This window comes from Lutra lutra, chromosome 7 (genome assembly GCF_902655055.1).
Source record: "Lutra lutra chromosome 7, mLutLut1.2, whole genome shotgun sequence".
NCBI lineage: Eukaryota > Metazoa > Chordata > Mammalia > Carnivora > Mustelidae > Lutra > Lutra lutra.
Window position 1 is genome coordinate 62,734,964 of NC_062284.1, and position 19,744 is coordinate 62,754,707.

The 19,744-nt window shown below is 39.9% G+C and overlaps 1 protein-coding gene across 2 annotated transcripts in view; it reads left to right on the top strand.

Annotated features, from left to right (window-relative positions):
- The window catches only part of ADAL (adenosine deaminase like), a 27,174-nt gene continuing 7,430 nt past the window's right edge, over positions 1-19,744 (top strand). Inside the window, exons 1-9 of one of the 2 annotated variants that reach the window (XM_047736486.1) lie at positions 1-324; positions 3,408-3,464; positions 5,372-5,584; positions 5,841-5,971; positions 6,481-6,541; positions 10,379-10,466; positions 12,777-12,858; positions 16,415-16,541; positions 17,800-17,880. In XM_047736486.1, coding sequence (XP_047592442.1) covers positions 3,426-3,464; positions 5,372-5,584; positions 5,841-5,971; positions 6,481-6,541; positions 10,379-10,466; positions 12,777-12,858; positions 16,415-16,541; positions 17,800-17,880 — 822 coding nt within the window. In that variant the 5' untranslated portion in view covers positions 1-324; positions 3,408-3,425. The remainder of the gene's footprint in view (positions 325-3,407; positions 3,465-5,371; positions 5,585-5,840; positions 5,972-6,480; positions 6,542-10,378; positions 10,467-12,776; positions 12,859-16,414; positions 16,542-17,799; positions 17,881-19,744) is intronic. The other variant, XM_047736487.1, reaches the window with a different exon arrangement.

The following is a 19,744-nucleotide window of genomic DNA, read 5'->3' on the forward strand; positions in this document are numbered from 1 at the left end:
GCCGTACCCACCTCGGGGATTCTGTAGAGAAAAATCAACCCTCTTCCGTGACTCCCCTCCGTGTGTGTGTGCGTCACTTCCGCAAAGAGGGCACCTCACCAATCAGAATTGAGGAGGGTGTAGCTTGTGCTGATGTTCGACTGTGATTGACTTTTTTTTTGGATTTTTCTGGGACTGCGTTTTCGCAGAAGGCTGACCCGTACGGCTTATTGTGGGCACGTGGACTGTGTCAGGGAAGCTCAGGTCTGAGCTTATCTTCCGTCTGAAGAGAAAATTAGCTAAGTCCTCATAGTTGACTCAACTGTTGACAGAAATCTTGAAGGGGTGAGTGTGTGGGGACTGACAACCAGACCTTCTTGGACGACAGGGTCAGCATTGAGTAATCTGGTGGGGCAAAGTAGGGTTAGAACCACTGAGGTTGGTTGGTGGGCAGGAAGAAGAAGGGGTCGTCCTCAGATGCTAACTACCAGTACTTATTTAATGCTTTCATAGTTTAAAAAGAGATCTCATTTAAATCTGAAATTTAGTCATTGAGGCCAGATGCAAAATGAAGGAACTTTTACAGAGGTTGTGATTCACCCCATAAATGTTTCCCCACAGATAAATACTGTTAATTCCCTTGTATTCGGGCTCTGCAAAGCTGACAATAAATAAAACACTCAGCCTCTGTTTCTCGGTTATAAAATGGCATTCCCCTCCACTTCGAAAAGTCTGTGATTCTAGGGTAATGTTGAATATAACCACGGAAGAGGGAAATCACAGAAGAGAGATGATTATTTCCCCTGATACCGTGTGAGTCTTGTCAGGGGTTTAAAATAATCATAAAGTTTCTTGAGTTGAAGGTCTGCAAGTCATCACCCCTAAGAAACCGCTTCCAGAGATATTTAGGAGATTTATAATTTATTGATTGGAATCTGGTGACTGACTGCAGGGGCTGAGGTGGAGAAGGGAATCAGGATAACTCTAAGTATGGTTACTTCGAAGCAGTCTAGCAGAATAATAAGAGCAAGAGTTTAGGAGTCCAGCCAGTTTGGATTTGGATACTGTACTCAGAGGTTTAAGCCAGGATAAACTGAAAAGATTTAGTGTTGAAGAGCTCTTAATGACTTCAGGGAGAGCAATTCCTGTGGAGCAGTAAGGGCAGAATTCATGTTTCACCCTGAATGGGAGTTAAGTAAATGGAGGCAGCCAGTCTAAATTATGCTTTCAAGGAGCTTAGCTTAGAATGAAAGGAGAGACAGGGCAGTAAAGAGGAATATGGGATATAAGAAAGGCTTTTGTTTATTTGCTTTTTAGGTGAAAACAAATAAAGTACATGCATGTTGGTTCCCTGAGGGAAATTAGCCAATGGAGAGAGAGGTTGAAGGAACATAAAATTGAGAGTAACTGATGGAGTAATGACTTGAAATAGCTAGGAGGGAATGGGATCTAGGGCACAGGTCAGTGTTAAGGACAGAAGAATGAATCCCTTTTCTCTGAGTTATGAGAGAAGAAAGTGTACAGATAAAGGTAAGCTAGGTGTAGGTGAGGGAGTTCTTGCCTCATGGCCTCTTTTATCTTTGTAAAGCTGGGTTGTCAGTTCAGTGTGAGGTGATTGGGTCTAGTGGAGTGTTTGAGGTGTTTGGAATTGCCTCTGATGGAATGGGAGAAGCATTACCCTGAGGTTGTTAGGCCTGGGATATTCGTGTCTAGAATGAAAGGAGTAAGTGCTGCTTTCTGGGGTGTCTCAGAGTTGATTGTGGCCAAAGAAGAAGAAAAACAAATTGTAGGACTTTTAAAAATATATACAGTGCTGTAGAAGTGGATTTTTAAAAATTTAGGTGGTATTGGGGCATCTGTGTGGCTTAGTCATGAAGCGTCTGCCTTCGGCTCAGGTCATGATCCCAGGGTCCTGCTATCGAACTCCCACATCACAGAGCCCTGCTTTGCATCGGGCTCCCTGCTTGGCAAGGAGCCTTCTTCTTCCTCTCCCACTCCCCCTGGTTGTGCCCCCTCTCTCCGTGTCTCTCTCTGTCAAATAAATAAATAAAATCTTTAAAAAATAAAATAAAATTTAGGTGATATGTTAGAAATGTTACTTTTTTGATAAAGAACAGATCAAGAAAACTGATTCAGGAAGAAAGAGAATGGAGCAAAATTTGTGATATGGGTAACAAGGAATTGTTTTCTGATTATTATTTTTTAATCTGTTAATTCTTACGTAAAATGAGGATAATAATATCTCATGGGTTGTGAGGATTAAGTAAAACAACCATTTAAGAAACTTAGCATGCCTGGATCATGATAAGTGCTTAATAAAAAGTAACACGTGTCTTTATTATTCTGAGTTCCCTTTTCTTATTTGGGCATGAAAAAAGTTCTCTGGGAGAGAGGAGACTTGGTCCTGGCCCTGCTCTAACTTGATGAAGTATAGTACAAATGTAGAAAGATCTTATCTCAATGTGTTGCCTTTCTGCTCCTCACTCCCATCCTAGCTTCTTCCCACCCACACCCAGTGTTGCCCAGGAAGATAGAATTTGGCAGGGCATGGTATTGTTGATTGCAGTATCTTAGGCAGGGATCAGTGAAACAACAGTTTTTTAAATGTGTAAAGATTGTGCTTTTGGGTGGATCTCAAATTTACAGAGGTTAACATTGTAGCCAGTGGGTCAGTAAATTTACTCAAAGACCAGTCTTGAGGGTGGTTTGAATGTAGCACAGAATAAGATCAGGATCCTAGAGTGGGATTGGAAATACATTTATTTAGTTTTTAAAAGGTCTTATTTATTTGTCAGAGAGCGAGAGCCCACACCGGAAGGGGGAGCAGCAGGCCGAGGGAGAAGCAGGCTCCCCACTGAGCAGGAAGCCCACTGTAGGACTCAATTCCAGGACCCTGGGATCATGACCTGAGCTGAAGGCAGATGCTTAACTAACTGAGCCACCCAGGCATCCCTGAAAATATATTTTAAAAGCTAGCCATTTGTCAGATTTATTATCAGCCTGCTATGAAAAATGTCCTAAGTACTTTTTTAGGCTGTCATTCCATTGTCTAAACATAGAAGTTCTTCCCTCTCACAATTCATAATAATAAAATTGTTTTGCAAGGTTTTTTTTTAAAGATTTCATTTAATTATTTGAGAGAGAGAGAGAGAGCACAAGCAGGGGTGGCAGGTAGAGGGAGAGGGAGAAGCAGACTCCCCACTGAGTAGGGAGCCAGGCACAGGGCTCTATCCCAGGACACTGGGATCATGACCTGAGCCAAGGGCAGATGCTTAACTGACTGAGCCACTCAGGCACCACTGTTCTGCAAGTTTTAAAAATTATTTAACTTTATAAATAATTACTTTAAACCCTGTGTTATTTTTATTAAAATTATTAAGTAAATTATATAAATTTATTAACATTTTAATTTATTAAAGTTATTTCAGAAAGCAGTCAAGTATTACATGCTTGTAAAACCTTTAAGTTGCAGAACACTGTGTAAGGTAAATTAAAGCAAAATTCTCTCCCCTGACCTTTGCCACTTCCAACCCATAATTATGAATAAATAAAACATGCTTTGTTCATAAATGCCATCTTTCTAAGCAATATATTTTGCTACTTTTTGGAAGTAATATTATATCATAGAAGTCTTTTCATAGATACTCTGTTGGACTGAGATAAAATTAATTTAGCCAGTAGCCTACTGATAGACATTCAGATTGTTTCCAGTTTTTGCTATTATATGATATAAGAAATGTATTTTGGGGGGTGCCTGGGTGGCTTAGTGGATTAAAGCCTCTGTCTTTGGCTCGGGTCATGATCCCAGAGTCCTGGGATCAAGCCCCGCATCGGGCTCTCTGCTCAGCGGGGAGCCTGCTTCCTCCTCTCTCTCTGCCTGCCTCTCTGCCTACTTGTGATATCTGTCTGTCAAATAAATAAATAAAATCTTTAAAAAAAAAAGAAATGTATTTGTGAATATCCTATAAGATATAGGATAATTTTTTTTTTAAGATTTTGTTTATTGGGGGCACCTGGGTGGCTCAGTGGGTTAAAGCCTCTGCCTTCGGCTCAGGTCATGGTCCCAGGGTCCTGGGATCGAGCCCCGCATCGGGCTCTCTGCTCAGCGCCCCGCATCGGGCTCTCTGCTCAGCAGGGAGCCTGCTTCCTCCTCTCTCTCTGCCTGCCTCTCTGCCTACTTGTGATCTCGGTCTGTCAAATAAATAAATAAAATCTTAAAAAAAAAAAAAGATTTTGTTTATTGGATGGAGAGAAAGAGTGTGCACACAAGCAGGGGGAGTGGCAGGCAAAGGGAGAGGGAGAAGCAGGCTTCCCTGCTGAGCAGGGAGCCCAATGCAGGGCTGGATCCCAGGACCCTGGGATCATGATCTGAGCCGAAGGCAGACATCTAACCACCCAGATGCCCCAGGATCAATTCTTAAAAGTAGAATTGTTGGGTCAGAAAATAAATGGTGTTTTGTGTTTGTATGTGTTGATAGATAGTGCCAAATTGCTTTCCAAAAAGACCATATCAAGTTTTGCTTCCACCAGAACTTTTACTCATACCTTCACTAATATTGGATATTTTTCTTTTGAGATCCACAATTTTTTCTGGATAATTTTATAAGTTAAGTCTTCCACATGAACTTTAAAAATCAATTTCTAAGAAATAACTTGGGGGATGCCTGGGTGGCTCAGTTGGTTGGACGACTGCCTTCGGCTCAGGTCATGATCCCGGAGTCCCGGGATCGAGTCCCGCATCGGGCTCCCAGCTCCATGGGGAGTCTGCTTCTCCCTCTGACCTTCTCCTCGCTCATGCTCTCTCTCACTGTCTCTCTCTCAAATAAATAAATAAAATCTTTAAAAAAAAAAAAGAAATAACTTGGAATATTTTGATTAACATTGAATTTAAAAGTCAATTTATGGTAAATTGATTTTACCTACAGAAGATGTGTTTTTCCATCTTAATGTTGTCTTCTATGTATTTTGGTAGGAGTAGTAAGCATGTTAGTTAAACAGCCTATCATTTTCATGTGTTACTATTTATGAAGCACCTACTATAGCATTTTGTTGAAATGCCACTTTTATTTCATACTGTGTTGGCCTTTCTGTGGATTTCTGTGGCTCTGTGCATTGTTGCACAGTTTTTAAAAAAGATTTTATTTATTTATTTATTTATTTATTGAGAGAGAGAAAATGCACACACATGCATGAGCAGGGGAGAGGGGTAGGGGGAAAGAGATGGAGAGAGAGAATCTCCAGCAGTCTGAGGCCTTTTCTTATTTCTAGGTTAGATTGTTAATTTGCTTAAATAGCGTTGAAGGGGCTTTTGTTTTTTGAGGTATAAAGTGGCAAAATTCTGTTTCTTTGTTTTTATGTCAACGTCTGAAAATGTTCACATTTGTTTAAATAGGGGAAGCTGAGCCCAGAGCTACATATACAGGTTATCTTATCAAAATGTGTGGACGTAACGCAATCTGAAGGAAATTCAAGACCACGAAACTTGCTGGCCAAAGCACATTGTACAAGAAGAGTATTTGGAGAAAGACCTTTCTGTGAAATCAGGATGGAAGCAGAACACCAACAGCCACGGAAGACACCCTTTTACTCAGAATTACCTAAAGTGGTGAGAATTCAACCACAGAATTCTGGAGTGGTTGCTAATTATAAGGATGTTTGTGTTTGTTTGTTTGTTTGTTTTCCACAAAGAAAAGTAAATTTTACAGGGAGAATTTGTAAGATTTGTAAACCTTAAAAGTTATATATCTACATCTAGTAGGCAGTTTGCCTAGTGCAGATTACGGACATCAGGTACCTGGTAGGATGCTATTAATCTATTGGATACTTGAGAAATTTTTACTGACTGTATTCTCTTGTTTTAGGAACTTCATGCCCACCTGAATGGATCCATTAGTTCTAATACCATGAAGAAATTGATAGCCAAGAAGCCAGGTCTTAAAATCAGCAATCAGATGACTATGATTGACAAGGGAAAGAAAAGAACTTTAGAAGAGTGAGTTTAGAGAAGTTGTGGACATACTTCTTTTTATCTCTGTTACTGTTTTGAGATTGGAAATAGTCTGTAAGAATCCAGATTTTAGTAGTTAAAGGAATTGGGTAGCCATCGGCTGTGGAGAGTGTAACTTGATACACAGCATTTTTTTTCCAGCTGTTAGACCATTGACAGTATTTTTAATGCTTTATGTTGTTTATAAAGTTATACTGTATTAGAATATTCTTTAGACCTGAAAATGTGGGCTTATTGATTTTTCTCCGTTTGCTGCTATCAGCAGGGGGTAGGGGAGTGGCAAAGGGAAACTGTTTTTTCCCACTTAAAAGTAACATTTTATATTCAGTTATTTGATTATCCTCCCAGGTCAGTGTAATTTTTGAAAAACCAATTCTGTAGTTCCTTACAATATATAATTAGTATTAGTCTAAAATATATTCATTCAATTTAGTGGGCTTGTGTCGAGTGACATGTTTTTGATGACTAGAGTATGTTAAAACTTTCTGTTGCAGATGTTTCCAGATGTTTCACATTATTCATCAGCTTACTACTAGCCCTGAAGATATTCTAATGGTGAGAAATGAAGAATTACTAGAGTGGTTTAAAATTTATTATGTAATTTATGCCCTTTTGGTATTGCACATGAATTTTTGCTTTCATCAAGAGTCAAATGAAAAATATTTTTTGCTTTTTTATGGCAACTCTTTTCAAAAGCCATGTAAGACATTTGCCAAGAGCTAATTATAAGAGCTCTGAGAAGAGAAGCAAGGTCAACGTATTCTGTTACATAGAAGATAAAATCTTGTCCTGTTTTCCACCATATATAACATGAAATATTTGACCATAGGTGGGCATCCTTTGATACGGCTTTATCTGTATTGCTTGAGATACTTTTAAGTGCCTGGGTGACAGTATAGAGAATGAAGTTCAGAAGTACTTAGCGATTGAATTCTCTCTGGGAGTGAAGAACTAGAGGACACCACTGTGTTCTCTTACTTGTAGCTCTGTGATACTACTCTCTGATATGGAAGACTGGTTTCTGTATCATTGTCTGACTAGGGTGGTATTTTATTTTATTTTATTTTTTTAACTGTTTTATTTATTTGTCAGAGATAGAGAGAGCACACACAAGCAGTGGGAACAGCAGGTAAAGGGAGAAGCAGGCTCCCTGCCGAGCAAGGAGCCTGATGCAGGACTCGATCCCAGGACCCTGGAATCGGGACCCAAGCCAAAGGCAGATGCCCAACTAACTGAGCCACCCAGGCATCCCTACGGTGGCATTTTAAAATGTACTTTTTTTAAGTGGAGAAAAACAGAATCCTTATTAGTGTTCTTAACCATTAGGAAAAAAAAATGTGGAGTAAGAGGAAAACTTGGGTTTCTGGAAAAATAACTTTTGACTGGTCAAGAAAGAATTTTCCTTCTTGGCTGAAACTGATCTTATGATAAGTATTAAGTAAATTAATCACCTTTTGGTGGAGAATAGCTCTAAAAGTCTAATTCAACAAAAGTTGCCCAAGTGCCCACAGTGTTCTAGGCACTCTGCTAAAGACTGGGAGGTAAGATAGACGGACATGGTCTCTGGCGCCTGAGGAGAGAGAGAGACATATCCATATGCAGATAAATCTGACATAATGAGGTAAGCGATATGTTAGAGATACATACAGGGACTTACAGGAACCTAAAGGAGAATTATCTAATTAGCCACTCAGCAGACACTATTGAATGCTGCTAGGAATGTCTCACTTTCTTTTGTTGATTGTAACAGAGCAAAACTGATGAAATCCTGGATTCTGAGAGCTTATGTAGGGCTACAGTAATGCCAGGCTCATTATTTTTTTACTTTCAAAGCTGGTAAAAAGCTTTATTAAAATGAAGTTAGGGGGCACCTGGGTGGCTCAGTTGGTTGAGCATGTGCCTTCGGCTCAGGTCATGATCCTGGGGTCCTGGGATCGATTTCCACATCAGGCTCCCTGTTTCTCCTTCTCCCTCCGCCCTGTTCCCCTGTTTGTGCTTTCTTTCTCTCTTGCTCTCTCTTAAATATATAAAAATTTTAAAATAAAATAAAACAAAATAAAATGAGGTAAGGAGGGGTCCCTGCCTGGATACTTGGCTCAGATCAGGATCTCAGGGTTATAAGATTGAGTCCTCCTTAGGCTCAGTGCAGGAGTCCGCTTGGGGATTTGCTCCATCTGCCCCTTCCCCAACCCTTGCTGAATCATGTGCTTGCACATGTGTATATGTGCTCTCTTTCTCTCATATAAATAAATCTTTAAAAAATATAAAATAAAATGAGGTAAGGAATTAAGATTCTGTGATTTGACTTAGTGGTACTAGAATGAGCAACTTTAGGTGGTTCAGAAGGATGACACTGAGAGTGAAGTTAATGACATTTACATATAATAAATGAACACTGTAGGAATAAGGCAAGAGATTCTTTGTTGTGTGTGGATCACTTAACAGTCTAGTCAAGATGATCTGGATGTAATCTGAAAGAAAAAGGATTGGAATGTGCTTGAAATAATAATATTAACTATTACATGTGCCAGACACTACATTCAAGACTGCTCTCTGAAGTGGGTATTTTTATTGTTCCCTTTTTGCAGATGAAAAAAAACCCTGAGGCTTAAATTGATTACACATAACTTGCTCAAAGTCACTCACAGAGAGAGCAAGTGGTAGAATTGACTGTCTTTGGTTCCAGAGCTTATGTTCCTTCTCATTCAAGAGATGCAGTCTTACCATCCTTTGAGTAAGCAGAAACTTAACTAATTGTGATGTACACTGTCTGAAGAAGGAACTCGAATAAGAGTTGTCCTTAGTACCAGTTGCAGCATGGAGCAGAAAGGGCTGAGTCTGGCAGACACAGATGTGGAGCAAGAAAGTGTTATTGGGCATGGGTAGGGATGATTCCACAGGCCTTGCTAGGACCTAGATAAATTTCCTTATTGCTCTCATTCCATACTTGCCAACAGCCTTCTGTTGTTTTATTTGGTTTCACTGGCTGCTCAAGAAACGAAGAGAGGGGGCCTTGGATAGTAGCTATGGTCTCATCAGTCACTGAGGACTGCCACTTCATATCCTCACTTCACCCTCCATGTCACTGCATACATAACAGATAGGTTTCTGCATTAGCCACATGTGAGCTGGAGTAGAGGGAGTTGGCTTCTCTGTGTCTGCTCTGGAGCCAGTAACTAGATGCAGTTCCGTAGCCTGCATAGATGAGGCCCACACTCTGGCGGTAGCATTGGCAGCAACACGGAGTTTGGGGAGCACCAGTGCCATGGGGTCCAGTGCCTGTGATGATGGTACAGAAGCTGCAGGGTCATGCTCGGTGGTGGAGGAAGCAGTGGTGTCTTGCTTGGTCCAAGAGTGTTACATGATTTTGAATGCTTTTGTGTTGTCCTGAGTTGTATAATCTCTGAGGCTGATTCTCCAGACCTCCTAGTGAATCTCAGCTTAGTAACATTTATATTCTAATATTACAATAAATTCCTTTTTGGCTTAGGTAAGCGCATATGTACACAAACACACGCACACCCACACACACACCCGATGAAGCCCAGACCTTGGATTACAATGAATCCACTAAAGTAGTCCCACCTTCTTAGGCACTGTCTACACAATTGGCCAACCCTTATTCCCTTGCCAGAACGTTGCACTTGCCCACTTATGTGCATGTGGTCAAAACAGATTAAGATTAGGATACCAACCACAAGCACTAGCTAGGGCTGGTTGTCACAGCTTTTCCAACCTGGTCCTTTTTTCTTCTAGATTTGGTACTTTTTTAGGATTGATTGCAGAGAAGGAAAACATGCCCTTAATCCTTTTGATATCTTTTACCCTGGTAATTTAGTCATTTTTGGGTTGTTTAATTTGTGCTAAATTGGGTACCATTTTACTCATATTTATCACTGATTCTCTTTGCCAAAGAGAATTTTCTTAGTACTCCTAGGGACAATTTTACCCTGCCTGAAGAAACTTTTGAAAAATCCAACTTATTCATAAATAACTTGAATAAGAACCATAAGCCATGACTTTGAGTGGTATATCAGTAATGCCTAATTGTTTCAGCCACTTATTTCCATACATACCTTCCTAGTACTGCACTACACACTCAGTTTTAGTTTTGCCTCATTTCTTTGTCTTATTAGCTACTGTTATGAACACTAGAAAATGGAGAAATGGCTAAAAGGAGAGAAGAGAAAAAGTGAGATGTGCAGACTTGTTTGATGTGAGCAATCTCTAGCAAGGGTTGTGACAAAACAGGTCATCTTAACCACATGAGAGACTTCCAACATTTTTTGCAGATCAAATCTAATGCGTGAAATAAAGCTGTAGCATTTGGCATTTTCATTGGGATCCTTTCACTAACATTATCAGTATTGTGTCCATTGCCTTAACCATCAGGTCACAAAAGATGTCATTAAAGAATTTGCAGATGATGGTGTGAAGTACCTGGAACTAAGGAGCACACCCAGAGGAGAAAATGCTACAGGTAGAGTTTAATTACGTCTCAGCAAATGTACTTTTTTCCTCTGTGCTTTGATGATTCGTGTGTTTGTAAGTTGAGAATATGAAGCACTTACTTTTACACTGTAGTAGAGTCAACAGTCCAAATCTTCTGATGTGCATTAGTGATGTACATTATTAATGAGTGAGGTGTTAAGTTAAAAAGTCAGGTCAAGGATTATCTGTTTAAGGGAAATTAAAAGGCCTGCAAAAATTTTGCTGGTTCTTGTTTTTTCCTCACTCTGAGGAAAGAATACTTGCTCCTTATAGTTACATTGTCTTAAACAGAGGCTACTTCTTGCTCCTTGTATCAAGGGCACTTGTGAGACGGTGCCACTGAGTAGATGCTGAATCATGTTTTATGACGATCACAGAAATGAAGGTTTTTCAGTCATTGCGTGGAGACTGATAGTGACTTATGCCAGGAGCAAGTGGTGATGTGGTAAAACCTCTCTGGATGGAGATGAGTGCATCTGGATGTGGTCTGGAGAAACTTCCTGGAACCCTCTTTTCATAAGGGCAGAATGGAGAGATATTATGTGGTATCATTGGGTTCCTCTTAGTCCCTTGTCTGTGACCTGAAAAGGCTCTGCCAGTTCATCTTGTGACATGTACAACCCAGTCATTTAGGGGATAAGCTTTTTTTTTTTTTAAAGATTTTATTTATTTATTTGACAGACAAAGATCACAAGTAGACAAGAGAGGTAAGCAGAGAGAAGTGGGAGTGGGGGGAAGCAGGCTCCCCGCTGAGCAGAGAGCCCGGTGCGGTGCGGTGCGGTGCGCGCTTGATCCCAGGCAGAGGCTTTAATCCACTGAGCCACCCAGGCGCCCCTAGGGGATAAGCTTTTTAAAACTCCATAAAGTAAGTGTTGAGATGGGACAAGCAGAAGATTCTTATCTCGCATTTTTAAATTGTAGGATCAGATCCAAGTTACCCTGGTAAGGATAGTGAAAGGGAAGGAGAGAAGAAACCTGCCACTTACTAGAGCTAGTTTGCTCTTTGAATGGAGATTCCAAGAGGGATGTTAACCTGATATGCAATAATAGGGGAATGATTAGATAAGGGTTAATGGAATATGAAGCAGCCACTAAAAATATTTGCAAAGCTACTGTAAAGACTTGGGGATAACACTCAGAATATAGGACTGTATTAAACAACTGAATAGGATACATATATACCTGGTAGCATCTCACCTATTTAAAAAATAGTATACTTAGAAAAACAGAGTGGTTATCTCTGAGTGGTGGAATTACAGGTTACTCATTATTTTTTCTTTATAATTTTCTGTGTTATTGGAGATTTTCTGCCAAAAATAAGCATTCTGTGATTGGGTACAAGAGTATTTTAGAGGAAGTTGTTCTGGAGAGTGCTCTTTCAGAGCCCCCCAAAAGAAGAGGACTTGTACACCCAAAATTGGAAGAACTGCTCTAGTGCCCTGGACAGGAAACACTGAGCCTGACCAGGGTTGAAGAGACAGGAGCCCAAGAGGGGATTTTTTTTCTGGACCAGCAGGAGAACATTGTTCTAGTAGAGGAAAATGGTTTGTTTTTGTTTCTGGTTTTTTTTTTTTTTGAGGCCAAGCCTTAGAAAAGGGCTGTTCCTGTGTTGTTAGAACAGGCATTTTAGATTTTTACAGCAATTTGTGCGATGGGTTTTTTTGTTTTGTTTCTTTTTGTTAGTTTTTATTTTTATTTTTATTTTTTTTAAGATTTTATTTATTTATTTGACAGAGAGAAATAACAAGTAAGCAGAGAGGCAGGCAGAGAGAGAGGAGGAAGCAGGCTCCCTGCTGAGCAGAAAGCCCGATGTGGGGCTCGAACCCAGGACCTGGGATCATGACCTGAGCCGAAGGCAGCGGCTTAACCCACTGAGCCACCCAGGCGCCCCTAGTTTTTATTTTTTATTTTTTGTTTTTTTAACTAGGCTCCACACTGAACACGGGGCTTGAACTCACAATGCTGAGATCAAGAGTTGCCTGCCCCACCAGCTGAGCCAGCTGGTGCCTCATGAGGGCAGTTTAATGTCTGTTGGATCTAAGAATAATTTTTAAATGGGCTTATATTTTGTATGTCTTTCTTTCCATTTCTGCTTTTTAGTACTTCATTTAAAAAAATTTATTAAAGTACAGTTAGCATTTATGAGAATGTACCCATAGGACTATGTTTTAACTCCTCTCTAATCATGCCCTTGTCACAGCATAAAGTAAAAATGTAATTGTTCATAGAGGGATGCTGATGTTGAAGGATGGAATAGTTGATTATCTCTTTACAAATACTTTCTTTATGTCCTTTCTAGGAATGACTAAAAAGACTTATGTGGAATCTGTACTTGAGGGTATAAAACAGTCCAAACAAGAAAACATAGACATTGATGTTAGGTAAGAAGCATTGTACCTTAGTGTTTACCATTTAAAAAAACTAGAAGGTGAAAATGTTGTTATTTTGATCATGAATGTAATAGATTTTTATAAATCAAACAATAACTGACTTTTAGAAAAATGGAGTCAAGAAATCTATTGCTTAAAGTTGAGACTGCAGTTCTGAGTTTATTCATGTGGCAAAACATTTTGAGTACTGTTGCTCTAGAGAAATACAGTTTCCCATTGCTCTTCGGCCAAAATCCAGACTTCTTATTGTGGCCTACATGGTCCCATGTGATTTGGTTGCCTCTCTTACTTCAATAGCCTTATGTGGACCACTTGTCATTATTACACACTGGTTTGTTCTCTATTCCTCAAATAGGCCAAGAATGTCCCATGTCAGCATCTTTGTACATCCTGTTACTTTTGCCTATAACACAGTTCCTGCCATATCCTTGCATGGCTGGTTTTTCATTATCAAGTTCTCAATTTGGCTGTCACTTCCTCAGAGGGCCCTTCCTTGACCACTTTATCTAAAGGTTCCTCCCACCCACCCACAAATCCTCTAGTAATCCTTTCTATTTCCTTATGGCACTCTTCTTGATAAGATCAGAAATTATCTTTTTTTTTTTTTTAGATTTTTATTTATTTATTTGACAGACAGAGATCACAAGTAGGCAGAGAGGCAGGCAGAGAGAGAAGGGGGAAGCAGGCTCCCCGCTGAGCAGAGAGCCCGATGCGGGGCTCGATCCCAGGACCCTGGGATCATGACCCGAACTGAAGGCAGAGGCTTTAACCCACTGAGCCACCCAGGCGCCCCAGAAATTATCTTGTTTTATTTGTGTGTACATACCTCCCAGAGTATAAATTCATGAGGCCAGGAACCTTGTCTTTTGTTCACCACAGTACTGAGAAGAGAGATGACACAAATCAGGGCTCAATAAGTCCTTGAAGGAAGAAAGCTACCTGTATAATTTCTGGCTATAAAATCTCTCCAAATTAAGCTTAACTAGACTAACACCCACACCCTTCCCAAAAAGAAGCAGGCAAAAGAAAAGAAGAGAATTCAGAAAAGAAGATCTACAAATGACCAATAAATCTGTAGGGAACTATTTAATCTCACTAATCAGATAATTTTTTTAAAAGATTTATTTGAGAGAGAGAGAAAGTGTACAGGGGATAGGGGAAGGTCAGAGGGAGAGGGAGAGAGATTCTCACCCAGACTCCCTGCTGAGCATGGAGCCTGACATGGGGCTAGATCTCACAACCCTGAGATCATGACCTGAGCCGAAATCAAGAGTTGGATGCTCAACCGACTGAGCTACCCAGGCATCCCAATCAGATAATTTTAAAGATTTTTATTTGTTTGTTTATTTATTTATTTATTTATTTGACAGAGATAGAGACAGAGAGGGAACACAAATTGGGGGAGTGGGAGAGGGAGAAGCAGGCTCCCCACGGAGCAGAGCCCATTGCAGGGCTCAATCCCAGGACCCTGGGATCATGACCTGAGCTGCAGGCAGACACTTAACGACTGAGCTACCCAGGCGCCCCCCAATCAGACAATTTTTTTTTTTTAAGATTTTATTTATCCATTTGACAGACAGAGATCACAAGTAGGCAGAGACACAGAGAGAGGGAAACAGGCTTCCTGTTGAGCAGAGAGCCCGATGCAGGGCTCGATTCCAGGACCCTGGGATCATGACCTGAGCTGCAAGCAGAGGCTTTAACCCACTGAGCCACCGAGGCACCCCTTAGACAATTTTAAAAAGAAATGTTACAATGCCATTTCTGTAGCCCCCCTGCCAGAAAACAGGGTAATGACCACTGTTTGTGACCTTACACACTGCTAGTAAGCATATATGATAAATAAAACCTCTTTAAAAAGTAGTATGTATTAAGATGTATAAAAATGTTTCCTTCTGGGGCACCTGGGTGGCTCAGTGGGCTAAGCCGCTGCCTTCGGCTCAGGTCATGATCCCAGGTCCTGGGTTCGAGCCCCACATCGGGCTTTCTGCTCAGCGGGGAGCCTGCTTCCTCCTCTCTCTCTGCCTGCCTCTCTGCTTACTTGTGATTTCTCTCTGTCAAATAAATAAATAAAATCTTAAAAAAAAAAAAATGTTTCCTTCTCACCCAGTACTCCACTTCTAGAAATGTATCCAAAGGAAATAAATTGATTTTTGTGTAAGAGTCTTTATTGTAGTGTTATTTATTTATTTGTTTATTTTAAATATTTATTTATTTTAGAGAGAGTAAGAAAGTGAGAGAGCACGAGCAAAGGGGAAGGACAGAGGGAGAAGAAGCAGACTTTCTGTTGAGCGGGGAGCCCAACATTGGGCCAATCCTAGGACCTCAGGATCATGACCCAAGCCCAAGCCAGATGTTTAACCAACTGAGCCACACAGGCACCCCTATAGTGTTATTTATAAAAAAGTGGAAAATATCCTAAAACATTTAGCAGAAGACAGTTATATCATGTTATGGTCATATGATTTATATTGTTTTCTAATATTTAATGTTAGGATAAACTGTGAATTAAAAAAAAGACTGCAGTTATATATCATTGATCCAAATTTGATAAATAAATGCTGGAGGAATTTCATATGTGTGAAAAAAAAGTAGATAAATTAATAAATGTGGGAGGAAATTATGCAATATTAGCAGAGATTCTCTTTTTTTTTTTTTTTTTAAGATTTTATTTATCTGACAGAGAGAGATCACAAGTGGGCAGACAGGCAAGCAGAGAGAGAGAGAGGAGGAAGCGGGCTCCCTGCAGAGCAGAGAGCCCGATGTGGGACTCGATCCCAGGCCCCTGAGATCATGACCTGAGCTGAAGGCAGAGGCTTAACCACTGAGCCACCCAGGTGCCCCTTAGCAGAGATTCTCTGGGTATTAGATGGCTAGTAGAATTTCAGCTAACATGAAGAATGAACTTGTATCAGCTATTGGATATGTGTTAGAATATTGCCAATTTTTTAACACTTACTAAAATAATGAATCTAAGCCTCCTAATGAAATAACACACCACCACTTATGAAATAATCTTGCTAAAAAAATGAATCTGATCAAGCCTCTAGACTAGATCCAATTTTCAATTTGTAGGAGATACAAGAGACAGAAGAAACAGGTTAACAATACAGGAATTCACTCAGCAAAATGACTATTGTAGGAGACCTTATAGAAAAAGGATATGGTTTCTTTAAATTCAAGAAATAAATTCAAGAAAAGCGGTGGGGTTTTGCGGAGAAGGGAAGGTGGGGTGTGAAGGGAGTGCCTTCAGAATAAATCTGAAGTCCACTGTGGACTTCAGTTGAATTCTGAATCAAACTAAAAAACAAATGCAAGGATAAAAAAAACATGAAACATTTAAGAATTTGAACACTGACTAGATGTTTGGTACTATTTTGAAATTTATGGTCTCATGCCCTCTGGCAAAGTAAGCTGTCCTGTCAGTCAGGCTGTTTTTCTACTAAGTGACTTACATGTAGCCTGCCATACCTCTCTGGCCATACTCAGAGTTGTTTTTTTCATTCTCACTATATTTGTTTTCAACTGTGTTTTTCTTATATTAAAGGTATTTAATAGCAATTGACAGAAGAAGTGGCCCTTCAGTAGCCAAGGAGACCGTTAAACTTGCTGAAGAGTTCTTCCTCTCTGCTGACAATACAGTTCTTGGCCTTGACCTCAGTGGAGACCCTACTGTAAGCTGTTTTTCTTAAATACATTTTATTTCTGAAAAGTAGAATCAGTTTGTGGGGTAAGTATTAGGTTGGGGCATCCTGCATTCTCCAGAGGTCTAGCAGGCTCCCAGTGGATGAAGATCTATTCTTAAATAAAATCTTAAAAAAAAAAAGGTGGATGGGGGGCAGCACCCGGGTGTCTCAGTCAGTTAAGCATCTGCCTTCAGCTCAGGTCATGATCCTAGGGTCCTGGGATTGAGCCCCACACTGGGGCTCCCTGCTCAGCAGAAAGTCTGCTTCTCCCTCTCCCCCCTACTCATTCTCTCTCTCTTTCAAATAAATAAAACCTTAAAAAAAAAAAAAGACCTATTCTGCCCTGGATGACCAGAATATCTATAGCAGCTGTTCTCAACCAGGGTTCTATGGAAGAATTAAGCCCTCTAAAAAAGAAAAAAGATTTGAATGCGAAGAGAGAAATTAAGTCATTACATACAGTGTATATCTAATAATTAGTATTTAATTATGGCTATGCCTTAATTATCTCACAGAACCCCCAGTTGAGAAAGGCTGGCCTAGAGCTTCTTGAATGTCAGATTCAAACACAGTGTCTCACTTATGTCACTATTGACATTTTGGGCCAGATAATTCTTTGTCCTGGGAGAATGTCTGGTGTATTGCAGCATGTTTTGTAGCACTCCTTTCTTCTCTACCCACTGGACACCAGTAGCACCCTCCTAGTTGTGACAACCAAAAATGTTTCCAGATACTACCAAGTTCCGGTGTGGTGGGGGGGGCGGGGGCAGAATTGTTCCTGGTTGAAAACCACAGGATTTAGATTGTCCCATGAAACTGGTTCTTAAGGCTTTGTCTAAACTTGGACCATTGTGCTCTCATTTCATTCATCCATTTGGTAGAAGCTTTCTTTGCTATAATCATACAGGTTCCTAAATCAGGTGGGTTCTTCTCCTTAGCACTAGATATCTAGATTTCCTTACAGAAATAAAACTTGGTGACCTCTATATCTAGTGTGGCTGATTGACTTCAGGTTCACTGATATGGGACTCAACATTCTTGACAGCAGGGATTGTTTTTGCGAGCTTTATGTTCCCTAAAGTGTCTGGCACACTGTAGGTGCTTTATAATTGAAATTTTCAAATGAGTCAATCTGCCATTTTTTTCCTTGCCATTATTTTATTCCTTTGCTTATTGACACACAGTAGCTAATTCTTCAGTCTGCCTAGAATTTTCATGCATCTTCATTTTAACTTTTATCTTCAAGGTAGGACAGGCAAAAGACTTCTTGGAACCACTTTTAGAAGCTAAAAAAGCAGGCCTGAAGTTGGCATTGCATCTTTCAGAGGTAAATAATATTGTAAAATTAGGCTGGAGAAGATGGATTATGGTGAAAATAATAATCATTTGTAAATGGCTAAAATTAAACCTGGAGGTAAAAAAAAAAAAAGGAGGAAAGTAGAAATTTTTTTAAATGTAAATTATGATAAAGGTATGACTTGCTTTAGTCCCTTGTTACTGTTTTTATGTTTTTGTCATTCATGAGGGTGGCTGTTGACTCACAGTATCACTATGTCATTAAAAAAGCTATTGACATCTTACTAGAGAAAATGTGAAAGTTTTCATCATCAGTCTTGTCATTGGCAAGCTGTCACTGAGAAAAACACCAGTTCATCTCACCTGTCCTCGTAGGGTAAGGGACCTGAATGTATCACATGCACTGGCAAGAAAAGAAGTAGCTCTGGGACGCCTGGGTGGCTCAGTTGGTTAAGCAGCTGCCTTCGGCTCAGGTCATGATCCCAGCGTCCTGGGATCGAGTCCCACATCGGGCTCCTTGCTTGGCGGGGAGCCTGCTTCTCCCTCTGCCTCTGCCTGCCATTCTGTCTGCCTGTGCTCGCTCGCTCTCCTCTCTCTCTGACAAATAAATAAAATCTTAAAAAAAAAAAAAAAAAAAAAGAAAAGAAAAGAAGTAGCTCATTATTATTTATAAGGCTCATCAGAAGATTGGGTGCCCATCATTGGGCCCCAGCTCCTTGGCAACATGAGCACAATGACAGATAATGTAGAGATAATGGCTAGAGAACAGTCACTTTCTTAAGCACATCCCTGTGAAGCAAACAAGGGAGTCAATTACACTTTCCCCCATTTTACGGATGGATTTACTTTATAAAGCAGTACTTCTATTGTTTTTTTTTTCTTTCTTTCTTTCTTTTGTTTTGACATACATTTTCTTTTTTCTTTTTTGTTTTTGACATACAAAAAGCTGTACATGATTAGTGTATACAGATTGATGAACATGGAGTTTATTGTCTCAAGTGCAGGAAATAATACTTAGGCTACTTTCCTCACAGAGTTATTTGTATTAGATGCAGTAATATATAAATGTTGAATAGCATCATGACTTAAAAATTAAGGAAAAGTTGGAGCTTCTTGTCAATACTGATATTTTCATGTCTATAAGCAAAGAGTAATCTGGTGGCAGAACTTAAAAGGTAGGATCTGTGTTTCCACACTCTGAACAAAAAGATGTCACTCATAGGACTTCCTCTTGCTAACGTAACTGATGTCTGATTGAAGCTTATGGTCAATAAAATGGAACAACCAGCATGTGTTACTGTGACCCGTTATCTGTGGTCTTTGTGCACAGCATCAGAACCTTCCCTTTACCTTAGTCTCTGTTGCTTTTCTTTTTTTTTTTTATTTTCTTTTGCCAATTTGTTTCCTTAAAAATTCTTTTTAATATTCTTTATTCTGTTGCTTTTCTTGTTTGATCCATTGGATATGAAACACTTCATTTCCTCATGTTATGGTCATTTGTCTTATAGGCTGTCTAGTAGATAGAGTACATCTAGACCTTTTCATGGTAGTTGTGGTATGTATGTAGCTACCTGTGTCAAAATAAAACATGAATGGGGCACCTGGGTGGCTCAGTCCATTAAGTGTCCGACTCTTGATTTCCACTTAAGTCATGATCTCAGAGTCATGAGATCGAGCCCCACATGGGTTCTGCATGGAGTCTGCTTGAGTTTCTTTCCTTCTCCCTCTGCTCCCCACCCCCCACTGCTTGAGCTCATTCTGTCTCCCTCTCTCTCAAATAAATGAATAAAATCCTTAAAAAAATAAATAAAAAATAAAATAAAACATGAGTACACTACACAGAGAATCTGGGCCCTGGAGTCAGACAGAGTTCCATGGCCTTAGATAACTTAAAA